General features: G+C 45.1%; 1 protein-coding gene across 1 annotated transcript in view; it reads right to left on the bottom strand.

The window, feature by feature from the left end:
* SORCS3 (sortilin related VPS10 domain containing receptor 3) overlaps nucleotides 1–19,920 on the bottom strand; it is a 606,047-nt gene that overhangs the window by 391,919 nt on the left and 194,208 nt on the right. The window contains exon 2 of the mRNA XM_034663620.1: nucleotides 13,410–13,477. Within this exon, the coding sequence (XP_034519511.1) occupies nucleotides 13,410–13,477 (68 nt within the window). The remainder of the gene's footprint in view (nucleotides 1–13,409; nucleotides 13,478–19,920) is intronic.

Genomic DNA, 19,920 nt, shown 5'->3' with positions numbered 1-19,920 from the left:
TCTCCTCTCTCTCTCTCTCAAATAAATAAAATATTCATTAAAAAAAAAAGAAGTGTATCATGTCCAGGCATTATGCCCTTAGGATTCTAGATGTGTTCTGTACCCCACCCTCCTAAAGATATCAGCCACATTCATGTAGAACCTGGTAGAAGCTGCTGGGCTAAGAGGATATGGACCTGTGAACAAACAATAATGATTCTATTAAGTAATAACTTGACTGCAGGCATTTTGCATTCCATATTCCATCTCACTAACTTCCCACAAAGCTCCCTTATTGTCATCCCATTATATTGGTGAGTAAATGAGGCTTAGAAAATTAAAACATTGCTCAAAGTGGTGCAGCTAATAAGCATTAGAGCTAGGATTCACATCCGGACAATCTGAATCCAGGACCCACTGCTGTAACCACTACCCATATTCAGTCCCACCTATTATCAGGTGTTTCTGAGAACCATGGGAACCACGAGTATATGAAATAGTCTTTCCTCTTAGGAGTTTTCCACCCTAACAGAGAAATAAAATGTTTTATTTTAAACAGCAAAACAAAAAAATAGGTGCCCTATTGATCACTTCTCTAATTCCTTCCTAGAATTGTTTTGCATCCTTTATAGAATGAGGTGGGTGATAATAATAAAAATATAGAAGTATTGGGGCGCCTGGGTGGCACAGCGGTTAAGCGTCTGCCTTCGGCTCAGGGCGTGATCCCGGCATTATGGGAATCGAGCCCCACATCGGGCTCTTCTGCTGTGAGCCTGCTTCTTCCTCTCCCACTCCCCCTGCTCGTGTTCCCTCTCTCACTGGCTGTCTCTGTCTCTGTCAAATAAATAAATAAAATCTTTAAAAAAAAAAAAGTATTTCTAGAGCAAGGCCACTCCATGCAGAGTGCACTGTAGTTTGCATATACATATTATTCTTGCATATGCCCAATGTTGTTTCCTAGTACATTAATCTTACCTCTCAACCAAACAAAACATTCCTTGAGGATAACAAGCATGACATAATTATCCTGCATCCCCCAGCAATGAGCACAGGGCTGCTTATATAATTGATGCTCAATTAATATCTGTTCAACTGAATGCTCTGTGACCCATTCAGGAGCTTTCACTAGATTTATTACTACCGAAAGCAAATAGAAGGAGGCCCCAGTTCTAGAGAGAGGATTTCACAGCCTGTATCATCAGCCCAGCCTTCGGGACTTCACATATGAAGAGCCTAGCGAATAGGACGGAAAGTTTTTAATTAACAGCCTAACCAAAAAAATGTCATTCCAATCTGCAGTTTTGTTTCCATTAATTCACTCAGATTCAGCAGGAATTCCACTAAGGAATTGGGGTGAGCAGCTGTAGAGGGAGGGAAACACATAAATAAATCATGAGTGTCATTAAAATTTGTAAACTAATAACTTCTGGGAAGTCTTAGCAGTTATTATCAGGGTTTTCTTGGCAAACAAAAAATTAATAAATCCAAAGGTCTCCATTTTCTATTAAAAAAGAACACGAGCATCTCCCAGAAAGGTCACTGACAGAACAATTAGGGGAGGGAATAAATGGTCCAGTCAACAGCTTGCGGACCAGATGAAAAGTCACGGGATTCCCCAGTGGCAGGAGGATGAGACAACTCAATACAAGGAAAGCGACAGGCTGAGGCTGCAATTGAACAGGGGCTACTGTGCTTCAGTTCCGATCTGCAAGCCCTTCGTTAGTGCAGACCAAGGGCTAGGCATTGTAGATCCAGAAACAAGAAAGGCACAAGGGCGCTGCTCTTGAGAGGGTCCCAGGCTGGAAACAAATCACAACACAGTATAAGTGATGCTAGCGGTGAGCGGAGGAGGGGCACCCCTCTCAGGGAGGAGGGGCAGGGGAGCTGCCTGGGAGGATGTGTGCAGGAAGTGGTAAGCTCTAGAAACACCTTGACCAGGAACCCCTCCATCAGCTCTGTGGGCCCCGGGAGAAATGGCCGAGCAGCCTGGTTGCTTTTCTTTTCCTTTTTTTATTTAAAGATTTTATATATTTGAGAGAGACTGAGAACCGGGCAGGAGGAGGGGGGCGGAGAGCAAAGGGAGAAGGAGCCCAGTGCAGGGCTCGATCTCACGCCCCTGAGATCTGGCTTGAGCGGAAATCAAGAGTCATCCGCTCAATCACACAGCCACCCACGTACCCCAGGCTGGTTGCTTTTCTAAGAGCACAATGTGTCTCCCGCTGTTGTCAGGTAGAGGAGCTGGCAGAGAGAAGCAACTCAGCTACCAGGTGACATAATGATGACCAACCCGCTCTGAGTGCTTTCCACTGGTAGGCACTGGGCGCCAGGCACTTTTCTAGGCAGCTTGAGCATTTTATTTCATGCGAAATATCATCCCCACACTGTGAGGTGGAAGCCAATGTAGTCCTCATTGTACAGTAAGGACACAGAGGCACAGAGAGGTGAAGAAACTTGTTTGAGGTCCCTCAGTGGCTAAGTGGAGGAGTGCGGACTTGAACTTAGTCCCAGAGCTTCCATTCGTAATTACTTCAATGAGGAGGAAACCCATCCACTGACGCTGGGCCCCCTGCCTTTAACTCATCTCTCTTCCTTGGGTCAGGCTTCTGTAAAATCTAACAAGGGGGTGCCAGCATCCCTCCTCACTGATGGGCAGCCTCCAGACTTGATGTGTTGTGGACTGAAAATGCCCCGAAAGTGAAGCCCTGTGTCTTTTAAAAAATGTCAGTCCCCAACCTCATTAGTCTATAAGCTTGACTCCTATATGGAAAATGCCCTTTGACTAAGGGATACCAACAGATGGTTGTGCTAATAACCAGTTTACACGGCCATCCTTGTGGTGGCAGAGAAAAAAATTGGAGCCCCTTCAGTATAACAGTACCGAGGAGTTTCAGAAAGAATGTCACGAGGGCACAAGATACTGCCCCCTCCCACACACTGAATGCTTTTAAACAGTCTTTTGTCTATTTACAAGTAGATGGCCTCTAAATTATTAATCCAGTGAGACAAATAATTATATCACACTGTAACCTGGCAGGGAATGTCATCTTGTCATGACAGCTGCTGCTCCAGGCTCCTCTGCTGTACAGAAAATTGAAGAAGAATCCCCAAATTCAATTTCGACTTGGTTAAGCACGTTGGGCCAAATCATGAAACTGAAAGGGTGTGTGTTTAATTTAGTTTCCTTTCTCCGCACACTGTATTAGTAAGGAAGATCACAGTGCTCTAGGCTCTAACTGCAAAATACATCATCATTATCAGGACAGAAAAGAGGATGGGAGACACAGATCTTTAGGGGATGAGTGGGGAAGACAATAAAAGGTTTGAAAAAACTCTGTGAGGCCCCAGCACACTGGAAAATTCCCCTGAAGTTTAGAAGCAGCCCCTTTTCTCACTCCAGCTCCACCCAGGGCTTGCCAAGCTGGGTTTTATCAGACCTATGGACCCCTGGAAACAGCACAAAAATACATTCGTATGTAACATCTATCCAGAGGGAAAGCCTACATCATCCACCAGCTTTCCAAATCCTAAATCCCATTGTATGGGTCAATTACCTGTAAACCACACTCTGTGTTACCCTCTTTTGTTTGGCCCCTTCTGTGAACATGATGAGACCCCAAACCCTTCCTCCCTGGTCCAAGACCAGCTGCTCTCTCTGCCTCCTGCTTGGCTCTCTTCTCTCCAGCAGCCCAGTCTTACCTGGCCATTTCCCTCTGCTAGAGACATACCCACTTCTCATCTGCCAAATCCTATCCCACTCATCAGTCCAACACCCAGCTCAGAGAACCTTATCTACAAAAGAACATCCTTGTGCCACTAGAAATTGATATTTTAACTCCCTCCAATCAGCATAATGAACAACAATCTAAATCACTCCTCTCCCCTCCCTAATCCCCTGAAGATCTCTGCTAACTCATCCATAACACAGAATAGATTCCACTGGTGCCCTATAATTTCCACCACATGGACCCTGACATCAGTGGATCCTTATAAACAACGTCAATAATGGAATGAACACTATATAAACACTGAGGGTTACAGTAATCATTAGTCATTACAATTAAGTGAACTTTGTACATGTGAGTCACTGTCTTAAGGGTTTGTACCTTTATTATTTCATTTAATCCTTGCAATCCATCCATTAATTCATTCACTGAGCAACCATTAAGGATCTCCTGTGTGCCAGATAATGTTCTAGGCTCTGAGAGTACAGCCCTGAATTAAAACGGACAAAAATTCTCCCTCCACAAGCTTAGATGTTAGTGGGTGTAGGCAGGCAATAAATCAATCCGTAAGTAAGATACTTAGCATGCCAGATGGTGGCAAGTACTAAGGAGGAAAATGCAAGCTAAGTGATGCAATGTGAAGTCCTCAGGAAAGGCCTCCCTGATTAGGCAAACAGAGAGGGGAAGAAGTTAGGCGCTGCCCGGCCCTGCAGAGAAGAGCGGGAAGAGCCAAGGGTAAGGGCTGTGGCAGCGAGAAGGTGGTGTGTTTCAGGAACAGCAAGGACTACATGGTTGGAGCAAAGGTAGCTTCTGTACTATCTCCAACTTACATTCAGGGCAAGAGAAATGGGTTGAATGATGACCACCCGCAAGAATTCGTTCAACATCCTCATCCCCAGAACCTGTAAGGGACCTTGTGTGAAAGAAAGGTCCCTGCAGGTGTAATTAAGGATCTCAAGATGAAACCATGCCATGGGCCTAACTGCGATGGTAAGTGTCCTCAAAAGGGACAGGAGGGGACGCCTGGGTGGCACAGTCATTAAGCATCTGCCTTGGGCTCAGGGAGTGATCCTGGTGTTCCGGGATCGAGTCCCACATCAGGCTCCTCTGGTGGGAGCCTGCTTCTTCCTCTCCCACTACCCCTGCTTGTGTTCCCTCTCTCGCTGGCTGTCTATCTCTGTCAAATAAATAAATAAATAAATCTTTAAAAAAAAAAGGGGGGGGACAGGAGAGGAGAAGGCACAGGGGCAAAGGAGGGGCCGTGGGGGCTCAGAGGTGGGGAGGGAGTACTGCAGCCACAGGGAATGTCAACAGCCCCCAAGTCTGGAAGAGGCAAGGACGCTCCCTAGAGCCTCCCAACAGAGCGTGGCCCTAAAGACACCTTGATCTCAGACTTCTAGTTCCCAAACCTGAGAGAGAGCACATTTCTGCTGCTTTAGGGCCCCCCAGTCCGGGGTACTTTGCTACATCAGCCCCGGCAAGCTGATAAAGTAAGGATCCTGCAGTTACAGAGCTCTTTGGGTGGGCAAGCTGGGACCTGGATCCTGGCAAGTAGACATCAGGATGCCCTTGGGGCCACTCGGCAGTCTGCAGTCTCTGCTACACACCAGGGAATACACTGGGCTTTATGACCAAGGGCCACACACCTCATCACATAAGGGCCCTGAGCTGCAAGCACCTGGCCTTGGCTCCCTGGCTTCACCTGGCCCACCCCTGGAACTAGCCAAACACGGGCTGCCAGGTAGACCTCTCACCCATTGTAAGGACAGGATTTTCTGGCTTGTTTCATTATTTGTCCCCAGAAGACAGCATGGGAGTCAGGCTTAAGGTATCAGCACGGTATCACTGCGATTAGACCTAAAGGGAAGGTTTCTGAGGCTCTAATTCCCTGGGAGTCCCGTGTGAGTGGAAATAGGCATGCTCTCATCTATTAGACGAGCCCCAGTTACTTATATCTCTGCCAATTTTCACTGAGCAGCAAAATTAGGTTTTGGACATCTTGTGCAAATGGAGGCAGGCCTGAGTCGATATGAGCAATTAACCCCTAAATATTTAATAGATGCTCTCACTGCTCCCCCTCCCTGGGGCAGACTCTGGTTAGTCCTCTGCAAACAAACAGGTCAGATGAAGAAGCAGCAAGGCACACAGACACTCACACCCCAGCCGTGTCTGGCTCCAAGACCCCCCAAAACCCTCAGGACAGAGCTCTGGGGATGATGACGCAGCCAGGTGAATGGCCTTTGGGGACAGTGTCCTCCCCAGGGTTTACCAATGACGAAGCAAACCGGATGGACACACAGCCTTCCCAGAGTGTGAAGGGTCGACTCATGGGGACTGATGTAATTTGCTGTTGCCCTGTGTGACTGCTGGCAATGAATGTGTGTGTGTGTGTGTGTGTGTGTGCGCATGCACAGGTACGTGTGTGGCATACAGAAGGGGGAGTGTGCCCGTGCTCCCTGTCCAGAGCAACTCCTCAGGTCATGGTTTCATTCAAGCTCTCTCTGACCGAACCACCCACGTCNTGCGCATGCACAGGTACGTGTGTGGCATACAGAAGGGCGAGTGTGCCTGTGCTCCCTGTCCAGAGCAACTCCTCAGGTCATGGTTTCATTCAAGCTCTCTCTGACCGAACCACCCACGTCCTCCTTCTCCCTGTCCCCCGTGACCAGCATCCCACCAGAGCAGACTTATCCAGTAGGCACAATGGGCACAGGGCTTAGGGCTTACCGTACTTTTAGGGATCCAAAAATTATTTTTTTAATTTAAATTCAATTTAGTTAACACATAGCATATGATTAGTTTCAGGGATAGAATTTAGTGATTCATCAGTTGCATACAATACCCAGTGCTCATTACATCATGTGCCCTCCTTACTACTGCCCATTACCCAGTTACCCCATCCCTCCACTCCCTTCCCTCCAGCAACCCTCAGTTTGTTTCCTAGAGTTAAGAGTCTCTTATGGTTTGCCTCCCTCTCTGTCTTTATCTCATTTTATTTTTCCTTCCCTTCCCCTATATTCATCTGTTTTGTTTCTTAAATTCCACATATGAATGAAATCATACGGTATTTATCTTTCTCTGACTGACGTATTTCACTTAGCATAATACCCTCTAGTTCCATCCACATCATTGCAAATGGCAAGATTTTGATGAAATTTTAGGCTGAAAAAAGTTTTCATATACTATATTGATACATATATCTTCATACCAATGCTGTCGTAAAATATACATTTCTATGTTAAAATACATGTATTACCAATATACATTTTCATATATATGAAATTAAATATATAGTAAATTTTTATTAAATATATAAACTTGTTAAACAGTAAATATTTACTAAATATGTACATTAAATTTACCAATATATGCTAATAATTTTATATATATATATATATTTATCTCACATATATTAAGGAGCCCACGAAGGTCCCTGTGTGGACCTGATCCCCGCATGTGTCTATTCTCACAAATACAGGTAAGAACCACAGTATCTCACAGATGCAAAGGACTAGAAATGGTCCTTGGGCTAAGACTCACACTCAAGGCAAGAATCCCCCCTCCAGCAGGCTCTCCTTGCTCTGGGCAGGCTTATCTGATCTTTCTAACCAGAAGTGTGTTCCTCAAGCAGAATGAGACAAGGCAGGAACACAAAAGCAACAATGGTGCCAAGCAGAAGGTGTGACAGGCCCCCAAAGAGATAAGCAGAGTGCTAGGGGAATTCACAGGTGGGCCATCCATTCCACCCTGGGCATTAAAGAGGCCTTCCATGAGGAGGACTGTTTTCTGTCTCTTCCAAAAAGTGCTTCCAACCGTGTGGCTGGCATTCTTCACGTGAGCCAGGCCAGAGTAGCTTGTTAAGAACTTCTAATCCACTTACCTCCACAGTGAACTCTCAGTCACGCTCCCCAGATTGAAGTCATACAGCTTCGTCAGGATAAGGATCACCTGCAGTGGGGACAGGGGAGGAGGGCAGGGGAGAGGAACAAAAGGGGAGAAAAAAGGAAGCTTACTTTAGTTTGTGTAACAATATACAGTGCATCTCAAATCACCCAGAGGAGGGCTTAGTATTTATCCGTTGAGTGGAGGGGTATTATAGGATCAAGCAAGGGAAAACAATTATTAATTTAATGCATCCCCGTAACTGGTAGCATTTATTTTAATCCTGGCAATGCTTTGCATTTGAAATAAAATATGCCAACAGGAATTAACTGGGTATCGACAGTTGTTTCTCTACATCTGTCTTCCTTCAAGGCGAGGTACCGGCCGGCTGGCTCTGATCACTCCTACAGCCACCCAGGGATCAGAGGCTGGGCTCGCTTTTGATCTGAAGATGACTCTGACTTACAGACTTGGACCTAAAAGGGTAAGAAGGAACTGGGCCTAACTCTATGCATCTACAGACAGGTTCAAAGAGATTTTGTGTTTCCCTCACTAAGGCCGCAGCAGCCACAGAGACTTAAATGGCAGGCAGGCCCAGTCCCCAACATCCTCTGATGTCATCTGCCATCTACCATTAGGCATCTGTCCTTATCATGGAGTAAGCAGGCCACTGGACTCCATTGGACTCCAGGACCACTTTCCTGACTCAGTTGAAATGAAGAAAGCCAGAAGGAAGCTGTACATGAAAGAGAGTGGGACTTTCTGGAACAGCATTAGCAGTTTCCTGAAACAGTCTTGGGCTGGTCAGACTGGTCCTATGTCCTTTAAACTTCTCCAGCCAGGGACTGGGATACCAGACGTTTCCCTGCCTGCCCTTTGTGTGCCTGGGCAGTGGCTCAGACACAACTCCGAATCTACAAGGATTTCAAGCATGTGCACCTGAATCGATTTTAATCAAAACGCAGGTGCCTAATATACAGCGCCTGCCTGCACACGTGATAATCCAGTTACACATAATTGTGTTTATCTAAATTTAATGCACAACTCATTTCACTTTTCTCAGCTCCTTCCCATTCCACAATTTAACTTCCTCCAGTTCATTTGCACAGCAGCCATTAAACTCTTTCCAAGATAATGAATTTCTGCTACCAAGATGGAACTTTCCCATTCTAGGTATCTATTTAAGATTAAAGAAAAATAATCAGCCATTATATTGAACATTTTTATGGCATTTCACTGACAACAGAACACTCACTTGGAGATTTATTCTCATCCAGCACCCCATGGGGTCAGTCAGCACCATTTCCACTCCTTTTATGTAAGCTAAGAAAAAATTAGAGGCAAGGATGTGACCCATTATGGGTCAGAGAGAGTCCATGGCAAAGTTGGTCTGGGATGTTCAACTTCTCTGCAGGGCCATGACTGGAGGGCTCTTCTCAGAGTGCATTCTTTGATGGAGAGTGGTAGGCGGGCAAGAAACAGCCAAGCCAAGAAAAACATCAATGACATGGCTATTTGCAGAACAGGAGAATCTACCCACTACCTGTCCTATGAACACAGCCCAACAGCAAGGAGTGTGCATTCACTGCAGAGAATTGCTCCCCACAGTCACTCAGGGGTCCTTGCCTCTCCCACTCATAGAGAGTTTCCTCATTTGTAAAAGTCAAGGGCTAACAAAAGCAAAGGACTTAATATCCTCATCCTCCCCAACCAAATGCCTAGGAATGCAGCAATAATTCCTGTTTGCTGCATTCACACACACACACACACACACACACACACACACACACAGCAGACTTCGTCTCCCCTTCATTTTACCTTCTTTCATCTACAAAGCCATGATCACAGTAACTACATAAAAATATGGGTTGGCTATGTTCTGCCCAACCCAAATTCTGGACAAACTCCAAACTGTGCTCTTCTAGAAATAGGTCAGAGCACCCATTCAGAGCTCTGCAGGAGCAAATCAGGCCATTTCATTTTCTCCCAATGTCAAGCCTTCAGGGACATCAAACAATCACCAAAAAGTATAAAGTCCACATAAAGAGAAGAAAGAGGTGTAGGGGGTAAGAGTTCCACTTAACCAATAGAGCTTCTAACAAACAATTGGGTCTGGAAAGCCCTGGAAAGAACCGAGAGTTGTTCTCATCCTATCAGTCTCCTTACTCAAAGCTTAGACCCTCTTCTTCCTTCCCTCCATCTTCTCCATCCTTAATGTCTCTTGTACATCTAATCTCATGTTGGTGTCTGCCTCTTGAGGAATCCAGACAGACACACTCTTCCATACCTTTCAGACTATTATTTCTGCCTTCATGGTAGATAGTTCCAATTATGCCTCTTGATTTGTGCACTTTTTTGGTTAGAAATTGTTGCTGATTCCCTCTGCCTAAGGATGAACTCCAGACTCCTTAGCTTGTTATGTAAGGCACTACACATACACACATGCACACGCACACACACACACACACACACACACACATTCCTCCGACCACTTTTCNGCACACACACACACACATACACATTCCTCCGACCACTTTTCCATAGCTCTCAAGATGCTGTCTTCTGCTTTAACAATCCAAGTTTCTCAAGGTGCTGCAAATAAACCAAACCTGTTCTCACATACCTGCCTGATTTCTTTCCTGCTACATTGTATCATCTATGCCTCAGCCTTTTATTACCACCTGCACGTGCCTGCCCGTTGTTCAAGAAACAACCTGAAGCCCACCTTCTCCAGGCAGCCTCCCAGGACCAGACCAGCCATCAGAGTTCTCTCTCCTCTGAAGTCCTATTGCACTTAAAATGGGATTACATAGCTTGGCACTTAGTCAAACACTATCCTGATCCCTTCTGGATGTCACAGGATTTGCCTTCTCAACTAGACTGAGGCAGGATTTGTGTTTTGTACTTCTGTCTCCCTAACAGGTAAGCTCAACATGTCAAAGTTTCCTAAAAATAATCATTTTTGAGCCAATGAAGAATAGTGGTGTTTTAGCGATAAATCATAGTCTTCAGACGGGGATGGTATTAATCTAGTCTATCTCCCTCATTGTATAGATGAGGGAACTGATGCTCAGAGAGAGGACGGGACTCAAGTTAAAGTCTCAATAACATGTGACCTTGACCAAGTACCCAGAGCACTGTTCTTCCACTCCATGAGTAGAGCTGGACCTTAACCATCACTGGGAAGCCTTGTGGGTTCAGATTCTCTGGTCCTACTCCTAGGAGGTTTGACTTGGTGGGTCCTGGGTAGGGTCCAGAAATCTTCCTGTGGTAACCGGAAAACCAAGCTAGAGAAAGACTCCATCCCACCATGATTCCTCTCCCAACTCTGTGCTGTGGTGACCCCAACCTGCCACCATGCTGAGATCCTCATCTAGAGAAGCATCCCCTCCTTTAAATGGAGTGGAACCTTACAAAGAAAGCACTCTGCAAGAGATGTAGGAGGAAGATGTCTCAGCAAACGCACACCAGCATTCCCCAGAGGAAAGGTCCAAACACTGAGAATTTGGGGCCAGAAGCTTCCTTTCCCCAGGAGCCAGNGAGAATTTGGGGCCAGAAGCTTCCTTTCCCCAGGAGCCAGCACAGAAGGACAATAATAGAGCTATGAAGAGATGATAATGTAACCTTTAGCCTTAAGATATTCTGTGCCAAGCAAACAAAACCAAGAGTGAAACAAAACCTGCCCATCCCTGGCTTCTCTCACCACTCACAGCCATCCAAAGGCCTCCAGAGAGGAGGAAATTAGCAGGGAAGAAAACTGAAAACAGATGCAGTAAACCCACTAAGCCTCAGACGCCTGGGCAAGTACACAGATCAGAAGGGGAAGACATGAGTGGGCCTCGGGACTCACCACTGGATGGGAGGTGGCACGGGAAGGCGAGCTGGTCTAATCTGAGACCTACAGCAAAGCCTGACTTGACTCTTCCCCAGCAGATGCCCCCAGAGGAAGGTGGACAGTCAAAATCAACAAAGGAAAAGCAGAGGGCAAACATTAATTGAACCCCTGCCATGTAATAAACACGGCACTGGGTGCTTCTCCAGCCTCACAGCAAACTTTTGAAACTGAGCAAGTGTAATAGAACATTCCCGTTTTACAGATGAGAAACCTGAGTCCCAAGAGCTAACCAAGTTGCCCCCCAAGGCATACAACGAGCAAGAGCCGGAGCCAGCATCCCCACCCATGGCAATCTGACACACCACACCTGCTCTGCTCTAATGAAACGCTCCCTCATTCTGCAAATGTTGATGTGAGCTGGTTGTGTGGGGGGGGGCAATGAGCAGTCATACAGAGAGGAGAAAAGCACATCCTTGACCTCAAGGAGTTGAGCATTTACTCATGAATTTCACAAATATTTACTGGGTTCCTCCTCAGTGAATTAAAAAGGCACCTGCTAAACTCTGGGACTCTGGGAGAGATCCAGAGCTCAAGGCCCAAGGGTGAAGGTAACTTTTGTTTTCTTTGTTCTTGGATAAGGTAATAGGAAGCAGAGATCTGGAATGAGGAAAGAACTAGACAAACTGCTGGGAGACCCAGGTTCGTCAAATAAGCTCATTTTTGACCTAACTGACTACAATCCTGGGGGCTCTTAGACAGCAGGAGAAATGAAAATAAATTGGAATAATTCATGAGTAAATAGCATCTCTCTTAATATAAGCTATTTACCTACAGACACACACATAGAGAGAGTGTGGAGAGAAGTCCCTAGACATGTATGTGTGTGTATATATAAATATAGTTAGAAAGGTCTATGTATATAGAATGAGTACATACACACACACGCACGCACCCTTAAATTGGCATCTGACCTCTTGTCTGGAATTACACTCCAGTTATTCATCTCTCACAGCTTCCATCACATAGGGTCAATGTGACTTTTCTGTATGTTTGACTTGTATGTTAGATTGTGGCCTCGCTGACATTAGAAATCAGGTCTCATTCAACTCTGCATCCCCAATGCACACCACATCATGACCTGACACTTGGCAGGCACTACGCAGGGGCCACTGAATGAATTATGGATGCAGGACAATAAAAGAAGAGATGAGATGATAAATGTATTTGAGAGGTACNATCCACATCATTGCAAATGGCAAGATTTTGATGAAATTTTAGGCTGAAAAAAGTTTTCATATACTATATTGATACATATATCTTCATACCAATGCTGTCATAAAATATACATTTCTATGTTAAAACATGTATTACCAATATACATTTTCATATATATGAAATTAAATATATAGTAAATTTTTATTAAATATATAAACTTGTTAAACAGTAAATATTTACTAAATATGTACATTAAATTTACCAATATATGCTAATAATTTTATATATATATATATATCTCACATATATTAAGGAGCCCACGAAGGTCCCTGTGTGGACCTGATCCCCGCATGTGTCTATTCTCACAAATACAGGTAAGAACCACAGTATCTCACAGATGCAAAGGACTAGAAATGGTCCTTGGGCTAAGACTCACACTCAAGGCAAGAATCCCCCCTCCAGCAGGCTCTCCTTGCTCTGGGCAGGCTTATCTGATCTTTCTAACCAGAAGTGTGTTCCTCAAGCAGAATGAGACAAGGCAGGAACACAAAAGCAACAATGGTGCCAAGCAGAAGGTGTGACAGGCCCCCAAAGAGATAAGCAGAGTGCTAGGGGAATTCACAGGTGGGCCATCCATTCCACCCTGGGCATTAAAGAGGCCTTCCATGAGGAGGACTGTTTTCTGTCTCTTCCAAAAAGTGCTTCCAACCGTGTGGCTGGCATTCTTCACGTGAGCCAGGCCAGAGTAGCTTGTTAAGAACTTCTAATCCACTTACCTCCACAGTGAACTCTCAGTCACGCTCCCCAGATTGAAGTCATACAGCTTCGTCAGGATAAGGATCACCTGCAGTGGGGACAGGGGAGGAGGGCAGGGGAGAGGAACAAAAGGGGAGAAAAAAGGAAGCTTACTTTAGTTTGTGTAACAATATACAGTGCATCTCAAATCACCCAGAGGAGGGCTTAGTATTTATCCGTTGAGTGGAGGGGTATTATAGGATCAAGCAAGGGAAAACAATTATTAATTTAATGCATCCCCGTAACTGGTAGCATTTATTTTAATCCTGGCAATGCTTTGCATTTGAAATAAAATATGCCAACAGGAATTAACTGGGTATCGACAGTTGTTTCTCTACATCTGTCCTCCTTCAAGGCGAGGTACCGGCCGGCTGGCTCTGATCACTCCTACAGCCACCCAGGGATCAGAGGCTGGGCTCGCTTTTGATCTGAAGATGACTCTGACTTACAGACTTGGACCTAAAAGGGTAAGAAGGAACTGGGCCTAACTCTATGCATCTACAGACAGGTTCAAAGAGATTTTGTGTTTCCCTCACTAAGGCCGCAGCAGCCACAGAGACTTAAATGGCAGGCAGGCCCAGTCCCCAACATCCTCTGATGTCATCTGCCATCTACCATTAGGCATCTGTCCTTATCATGGAGTAAGCAGGCCACTGGACTCCATTGGACTCCAGGACCACTTTCCTGACTCAGTTGAAATGAAGAAAGCCAGAAGGAAGCTGTACATGAAAGAGAGTGGGACTTTCTGGAACAGCATTAGCAGTTTCCTGAAACAGTCCTGGGCTGGTCAGACTGGTCCTATGTCCTTTAAACTTCTCCAGCCAGGGACTGGGATACCAGACGTTTCCCTGCCTGCCCTTTGTGTGCCTGGGCAGTGGCTCAGACACAACTCCGAATCTACAAGGATTTCAAGCGTGTGCACCTGAATCGATTTTAATCAAAACGCAGGTGCCTAATATACAGCGCCTGCCTGCACATGTGATAATCCAGTTACACATAATTGTGTTTATCTAAATTTAATGCACAACTCATTTCACTTTTCTCAGCTCCTTCCCATTCCACAATTTAACTTCCTCCAGTTCATTTGCACAGCAGCCATTAAACTCTTTCCAAGATAATGAATTTCTGCTACCAAGATGGAACTTTCCCATTCTAGGTATCTATTTAAGATTAAAGAAAAATAATCAGCCATTATATTGAACATTTTTATGGCATTTCACTGACAACAGAACACTCACTTGGAGATTTATTCTCATCCAGCACCCCATGGGGTCAGTCAGCACCATTTCCACTCCTTTTATGTAAGCTAAGAAAAAATTAGAGGCAAGGATGTGACCCATTATGGGTCAGAGAGAGTCCATGGCAAAGTTGGTCTGGGATGTTCAACTTCTCTGCAGGGCCATGACTGGAGGGCTCTTCTCAGAGTGCATTCTTTGATGGAGAGTGGTAGGCGGGCAAGAAACAGCCAAGCCAAGAAAAACATCAATGACATGGCTATTTGCAGAACAGGAGAATCTACCCACTACCTGTCCTATGAACACAGCCCAACAGCAAGGAGTGTGCATTCACTGCAGAGAATTGCTCCCCACAGTCACTCAGGGGTCCTTGCCTCTCCCACTCATAGAGAGTTTCCTCATTTGTAAAAGTCAAGGGCTAACAAAAGCAAAGGACTTAATATCCTCATCCTCCCCAACCAAATGCCTAGGAATGCAGCAATAATTCCTGTTTGCTGCATTCACACACACACACACACACACACACACACACACACACACAGAGCAGACTTCGTCTCCCCTTCATTTTACCTTCTTTCATCTACAAAGCCATGATCACAGTAACTACATAAAAATATGGGTTGGCTATGTTCTGCCCAACCCAAATTCTGGACAAACTCCAAACTGTGCTCTTCTAGAAATAGGTCAGAGCACCCATTCAGAGCTCTGCAGGAGCAAATCAGGCCATTTCATTTTCTCCCAATGTCAAGCCTTCAGGGACATCAAACAATCACCAAAAAGTATAAAGTCCACATAAAGAGAAGAAAGAGGTGTAGGGGGTAAGAGTTCCACTTAACCAATAGAGCTTCTAACAAACAATTGGGTCTGGAAAGCCCTGGAAAGAACCGAGAGTTGTTCTCATCCTATCAGTCTCCTTACTCAAAGCTTAGACCCTCTTCTTCCTTCCCTCCATCTTCTCCATCCTTAATGTCTCTTGTACATCTAATCTCATGTTGGTGTCTGCCTCTTGAGGAATCCAGACAGACACACTCTTCCATACCTTTCAGACTATTATTTCTGCCTTCATGGTAGATAGTTCCAATTATGCCTCTTGATTTGTGCACTTTTTTGGTTAGAAATTGTTGCTGATTCCCTCTGCCTAAGGATGAACTCCAGACTCCTTAGCTTGTTATGTAAGGCACTACACATACACACATGCACACGCGCACACACACACACACATACACATTCCTCCGACCACTTTTCCATAGCTCTCAAGATGCTGTCTTCTGCTTTAACAATCCAAGTTTCTCAAGGTGCTGCAAATAAACCAAACCTGTTCTCACATACCTGCCTGATTTCTTTCCTGCTACATTGTATCATCTATGCCTCAGCCTTTTATTACCACCTGCACGTGCCTGCCCGTTGTTCAAGAAACAACCTGAAGCCCACCTTCTCCAGGCAGCCTCCCAGGACCAGACCAGCCATCAGAGTTCTCTCTCCTCTGAAGTCCTATTGCACTTAAAATGGGATTACATAGCTTGGCACTTAGTCAAACACTATCCTGATCCCTTCTGGATGTCACAGGATTTGCCTTCTCAACTAGACTGAGGCAGGATTTGTGTTTTGTACTTCTGTCTCCCTAACAGGTAAGCTCAACATGTCAAAGTTTCCTAAAAATAATCATTTTTGAGCCAATGAAGAATAGTGGTGTTTTAGCAATAAATCATAGTCTTCAGACGGGGATGGTATTAATCTAGTCTATCTCCCTCATTGTATAGATGAGGGAACTGATGCTCAGAGAGAGGACGGGACTCAAGTTAAAGTCTCAATAACATGTGACCTTGACCAAGTACCCAGAGCACTGTTCTTCCACTCCATGAGTAGAGCTGGACCTTAACCATCACTGGGAAGCCTTGTGGATTCAGATTCTCTGGTCCTACTCCTAGGAGGTTTGACTTGGTGGGTCCTGGGTAGGGTCCAGAAATCTTCCTGTGGTAACCGGAAAACCAAACTAGAGAAAGACTCCATCCCACCATGATTCCTCTCCCAACTCTGTGCTGTGGTGACCCCAACCTGCCACCATGCTGATATCCTCATCTAGAGAAGCATCCCCTCCTTTAAATGGAGTGGAACCTTACAAAGAAAGCACGCAGCAAGAGATGTAGGAGGAAGATGTCTCAGCAAACGCACACCAGCATTCCCCAGAGGAAAGGTCCAAACACTGAGAATTTGGGGCCAGAAGCTTCCTTTCCCCAGGAGCCAGCACAGAAGGACAATAATAGAGCTATGAAGAGATGATAATGTAACCTTTAGCCTTAAGATATTCTGTGCCAAGCAAACAAAACCAAGAGTGAAACAAAACCTGCCCATCCCTGGCTTCTCTCACCACTCACAGCCATCCAAAGGCCTCCAGAGAGGAGGAAATTAGCAGGGAAGAAAACTGAAAACAGATGCAGTAAACCCACTAAGCCTCAGACGCCTGGGCAAGTACACAGATCAGAAGGGGAAGACATGAGTGGGCCTCGGGACTCACCACTGGATGGGAGGTGGCACGGGAAGGCGAGCTGGTCTAATCTGAGACCTACAGCAAAGCCTGACTTGACTCTTCCCCAGCAGATGCCCCCAGAGGAAGGTGGACAGTCAAAATCAACAAAGGAAAAGCAGAGGGCAAACATTAATTGAACCCCTGCCATGTAATAAACACGGCACTGGGTGCTTCTCCAGCCTCACAGCAAACTTTTGAAACTGAGCAAGTGTAATAGAACATTCCCGTTTTACAGATGAGAAACCTGAGTCCCAAGAGCTAACCAAGTTGCCCCCCAAGGCATACAACGAGCAAGAGCCGGAGCCAGCATCCCCACCCATGGCAATCTGACACACCACACCTGCTCTGCTCTAATGAAACGCTCCCTCATTCTGCAAATGTTGATGTGAGCTGGTTGTGTGGGGGGGGGCAATGAGCAGTCATACAGAGAGGAGAAAAGCACATCCTTGACCTCAAGGAGTTGAGCATTTACTCATGAATTTCACAAATATTTACTGGGTTCCTCCTCAGTGAATTAAAAAGGCACCTGCTAAACTCTGGGACTCTGGGAGAGATCCAGAGCTCAAGGCCCAAGGGTGAAGGTAACTTTTGTTTTCTTTGTTCTTGGATAAGGTAATAGGAAGCAGAGATCTGGAATGAGGAAAGAACTAGACAAACTGCTGGGAGACCCAGGTTCGTCAAATAAGCTCATTTTTGACCTAACTGACTACAATCCTGGGGGCTCTTAGACAGCAGGAGAAATGAAAATAAATTGGAATAATTCATGAGTAAATAGCATCTCTCTTAATATAAGCTATTTACCTACAGACACACACATAGAGAGAGTGTGGAGAGAAGTCCCTAGACATGTATGTGTGTGTATATATAAATATAGTTAGAAAGGTCTATGTATATAGAATGAGTACATACACACACACGCACGCACCCTTAAATTGGCATCTGACCTCTTGTCTGGAATTACACTCCAGTTATTCATCTCTCACAGCTTCCATCACATAGGGTCAATGTGACTTTTCTGTATGTTTGACTTGTATGTTAGATTGTGGCCTCGCTGACATTAGAAATCAGGTCTCATTCAACTCTGCATCCCCAATGCACACCACATCATGACCTGACACTTGGCAGGCACTACGCAGGGGCCACTGAATGAATTATGGATGCAGGACAATAAAAGAAGAGATGAGATGATAAATGTATTTGAGAGGTACAGATAATGTGCTATAAGAGCTGAAAAGAAGAAGCAATTAAGTCCCTAGAATGTGACCAGAAAAGTCTCCATGAAGGAAAGATTACATGAGCTGGAACTTAAAAGTATGGTAAGAATTTGGATATGCTAAATGGAGCTCGTTCACTTTCTTTCTTTCTGTTTTTAATTGAACAGAGATAGATGGGGAAAAAAGGAAGGGGGTGCCTTTCCAGTTACAAGGAGCAGCATGGAAGTAGAGCAGCGGGGGCCATTACAGGCAGGAGCAATCATGTGTTGAATGCAATGTCATGTGTACGTGAGCCACTTGGACACGTGGGCCATGACAGGTCAGGAAAGAAGGCACAAAGGACAACGGGCTCATGCAGAAAGGACAGAGGAAGCCCAAACTATGGTGAACTATGGGCAGATAAAAAGTTGTATAAGAGTGAAGAGAGGGATAACAAGGGGGGCACTATATTATACCAAGAGACTTACTATGTGTGTATATATAATATATACATAATATCTCTACTAAATAATATATATAAGGGAGCTTATTAAAATACAAGACTTACNTAAAATATAAGACTTACTATATATATAACATATACATTATATAGTAATACATATATTAAGGGACCATATTATAATAAGGGACTTATATAATGGGACAATAAAGGACATGGCTAGCCTCTTACAAAATCATCTGGTGCTGTCTTCGGTGACCACCCACCTCCTCTTCTCTTGTCCCCAGGCATCTAGTGTCTTCTGCTGCCCCCAGGTGCTCGGACCAGCCCTCGGCTAACTGCCTACTCTTTAGACCCACGCAGGCAGCAACTAATGTCTTTATTTCCCATTTCCGTTTTCTCTTCCATTCATCTATTCCTGACTTGTGCCAAGCACAGCATAAGATTCTTGGTGATAAAATGATCAGAAGAGAAGTGGCTACTGTCCTCGTGAAAAGCAGAGTCATCCTCAACCTGCTGCTTCCAGGATTATCTATTTGATCTCAGGAATTCAAGTTTCTGGCAGCGCTGGGGAAAGTGATATGTGGGGATAAGGGAACTTTCTATACTCTTCCCACCCACTTCCTATGAGGGAGGAGGTAACCACACTCAGAACTGCAGACAAAGAAGTCTCGGTCCCTATTCCACCTCAGAACCGTTCCAAATGTCCCTGTGTCTAGATTCACCTACCCCGTGGGTCCAGCCATCGGCCTCCTGGATGGCGCTTGCAGGGCAGCCTGGAAATAACAACACATGCAAATTGAGGGCTGCATCAAAACCCAGTCTCACCACATGCCACTGCATAAGACTGAGCAAGTTCTTTATGTTTTCAGAATCTGCTCCAATTTCCTTAAACACGGATAATGATACACTTGCCCCTGCCAACCTCAGGGGATTGTTGATTCCATTCAAGTAAGGAAAGCTGACCTGCTTTATAAGCTGTACTATGGCAATATGAGTTATGAGTATGATTATTCTTCAGGAGAGAAGGGTTCCAAGTGATTTTTATTTGGTGGGGGGAAAAGGGGAATTCTAGAG

Source organism: Ailuropoda melanoleuca, chromosome 6, assembly GCF_002007445.2.
Source record: "Ailuropoda melanoleuca isolate Jingjing chromosome 6, ASM200744v2, whole genome shotgun sequence".
Taxonomy (NCBI): Eukaryota; Metazoa; Chordata; class Mammalia; order Carnivora; family Ursidae; genus Ailuropoda; species Ailuropoda melanoleuca.
Note: the sequence above shows the minus strand (reverse complement) of the source record. Positions and strands in the feature narration are given on the sequence as shown.